The 2,221-nt window shown below is 38.9% G+C and overlaps 1 protein-coding gene across 1 annotated transcript; it reads right to left on the minus strand.

Moving 5' to 3' along the window:
• Nucleotides 1-358: 358 nt before the first annotated feature.
• On the minus strand, nucleotides 359-755 carry LOC108178236 (cysteine-rich transmembrane module-containing protein 1). Its single transcript, XM_089305809.1, is given in 3 exon segments — nucleotides 359-612; nucleotides 615-665; nucleotides 668-755. Coding segments are annotated over 3 exon segments (393 nt in total).
• Nucleotides 756-2,221: the final 1,466 nt, after the last annotated feature.

Here is a 2,221-nt window from a genome sequence, read left to right on the forward strand (position 1 = left end):
ATGACCCAGGAATTTATAGAGAACTTAACATGCATTATCTTATTTGTTTATTTATTTATTTTAGAGAAATATATTGAAACATACAGGGTGTTAGCAGAAAATCATTCAGTGGTACGTCTTATCTTGCCACTACCTTGAAGGTATAATTTTAAAATTATGAATATATATTTCATAACTAAGCCTTTGGCCCAAAAATAGAACATCATTTAGCACATTTGTTAGAGATCAATAATAAAGGAATTTTGAACATTAAAAAGATCAAGTTATAGAATTAAACAGCCGCAACCCTTGCTAATCTAGAACCCCTTAGTGTTGAATAAAGAGGCATCTTTTTAGAACTAGTCACTTATTACAGCAATCAGAAGAGATGGACAGGTGCACCCAGCAGAGGTGGCAGCAGAGCTGACAGGACAGGAGCCAGGCCTGACTGGACAGGGTCAGGACAAGCTGACAAGACAGGGGCCAGGCCGGTAGGTGAGCATGTCCAGAGACAGCAGCAAGAAAGAGCAGTGCAGCAGGCTGTGAGGCAGGTGGTTGGGCCCAGGTCATCTCTTCTTTGGTCTTCCACCACATGCACTGTGGTCTTAGGAGGCCCCTGAGGCCTACCTGACAGCCAGACTGTGGGTATCCTTGGTAGGGGTATCCCTGAGGAGGGGGAAGTGCACCCCTATAGATTCCATTGGTTGTTGTGGATAAGATGGGTTTGGGGCTGTTGGACCAGGGCCCAGATATGATGGAGAGTTTTCTGGGTTCATCAGGGACCTCTCCTCTCTTCCAGGGGGTTGGACACCTGAGGAGACCTTCACATTACCTTATTTAATACAATTCCTTTTAACTTAGGTGTATGAATAGCCCAGGTTTACAGATACTTTTCAATATCAAAGCATTTTTGAATATGCTCATTAAATTGCAAATCAACCACTTTCCTTCCAAATCTTAGTCACTACATCTTCTCCTGGTGATTATGTTACCTGACATTGTAATTTATTTTCTATTGCTTTTATTTTGAAACCATTTAAAGCATAAGGATAGATAAATAGCACACAGAATATTGGTATCATTTACCCATCAGTGTAATGCCTCCATCACTGACTCAAAAGACCTTAGTACAAGAGTATCCAAAGTAGGAACACACTCCAACCAAGTATCACATATTTCTGTTTCCATCTGATGACACACAGGCCACGTGGTTGGGGTCTGCAAATCACAGAAGTGAGGCTGAGTCCTTCCCCGCAGCCTGAGGTGGCACACATGTGGACTCGCCTCAGTAACGGTGCTGTCATCCCATTGAGGAAATTTCAACACGATGCCTCCTGTGGCGATTCTCCAATACATAACATCCTTTCAGAATCCCTTTTAAATTAGTACACATTCGGATGGGATGTATTTGGAGACTGTAAAATTGTGTTTCTTATTCTACATACTAGTTTTAGCATCATTTATCATTGTGTTTTTATCAAGATGATGATCCTATGAGAATTTTTTTAATGAGGTAAAAGTCGCATAATGCATATTGATCACTTTAAAGGTAAAATTAAGTGTCATTTAGGACTGGTAGGACAGTCACACATTGTGAGAACACCACCTCTGTGCAGTTCCAGTCATTTTTATCATGTTGACATGAAACCTCAGAACTGTTAGGCAAAAACATCCCATTCTCTCCTTCCCTTGGCAAACACTGATGTGTCTCTGTCTCTGAATTGACCTGTACTGAATATTTCATAAAGCAGAATCACACAAGAGATGACCTGATGTCACATATTGTTTGCATATTACTTCTTTCAATTAGCCTAACGTTTTTGAGTTTTATTCTCCTTATAATATTATCAGCATTCGCATATATATATATATGCATATATATTTCACAAGCATTTATCCACCATTTGTTGATAGACATTTGAGTTATTTTCTCCTTTTGATTGTTGTAAATAATGCTGCTACAAACTCAAAATATTCACATAAAAGTAACTATTAGATCTCCACATTCATTACCTAGAAATGAAATTCCTGGGTCATACGTTGCTTTTTAAGGCACCACCAAAGAGTTGCCTGAGTATCTACACCATTCTCTCCAGCAATGCAGGAAGTGCCCACATCCTTCACATCATATCAACACATGATTATTTTTATTCTTTATTTTAGCCATCCTGATACATTTTATTTAAGGATTTATTTCTTATTTATTTGAAAGGCAGAGTTAGAGAGAGAGAAGAGACAGAAA

Source organism: Oryctolagus cuniculus, chromosome 1, assembly GCF_051225735.1.
Source record: "Oryctolagus cuniculus isolate XC-2025 breed Fujian yellow rabbit chromosome 1, ASM5122573v1, whole genome shotgun sequence".
Classification (NCBI taxonomy): Eukaryota; Metazoa; Chordata; class Mammalia; order Lagomorpha; family Leporidae; genus Oryctolagus; species Oryctolagus cuniculus.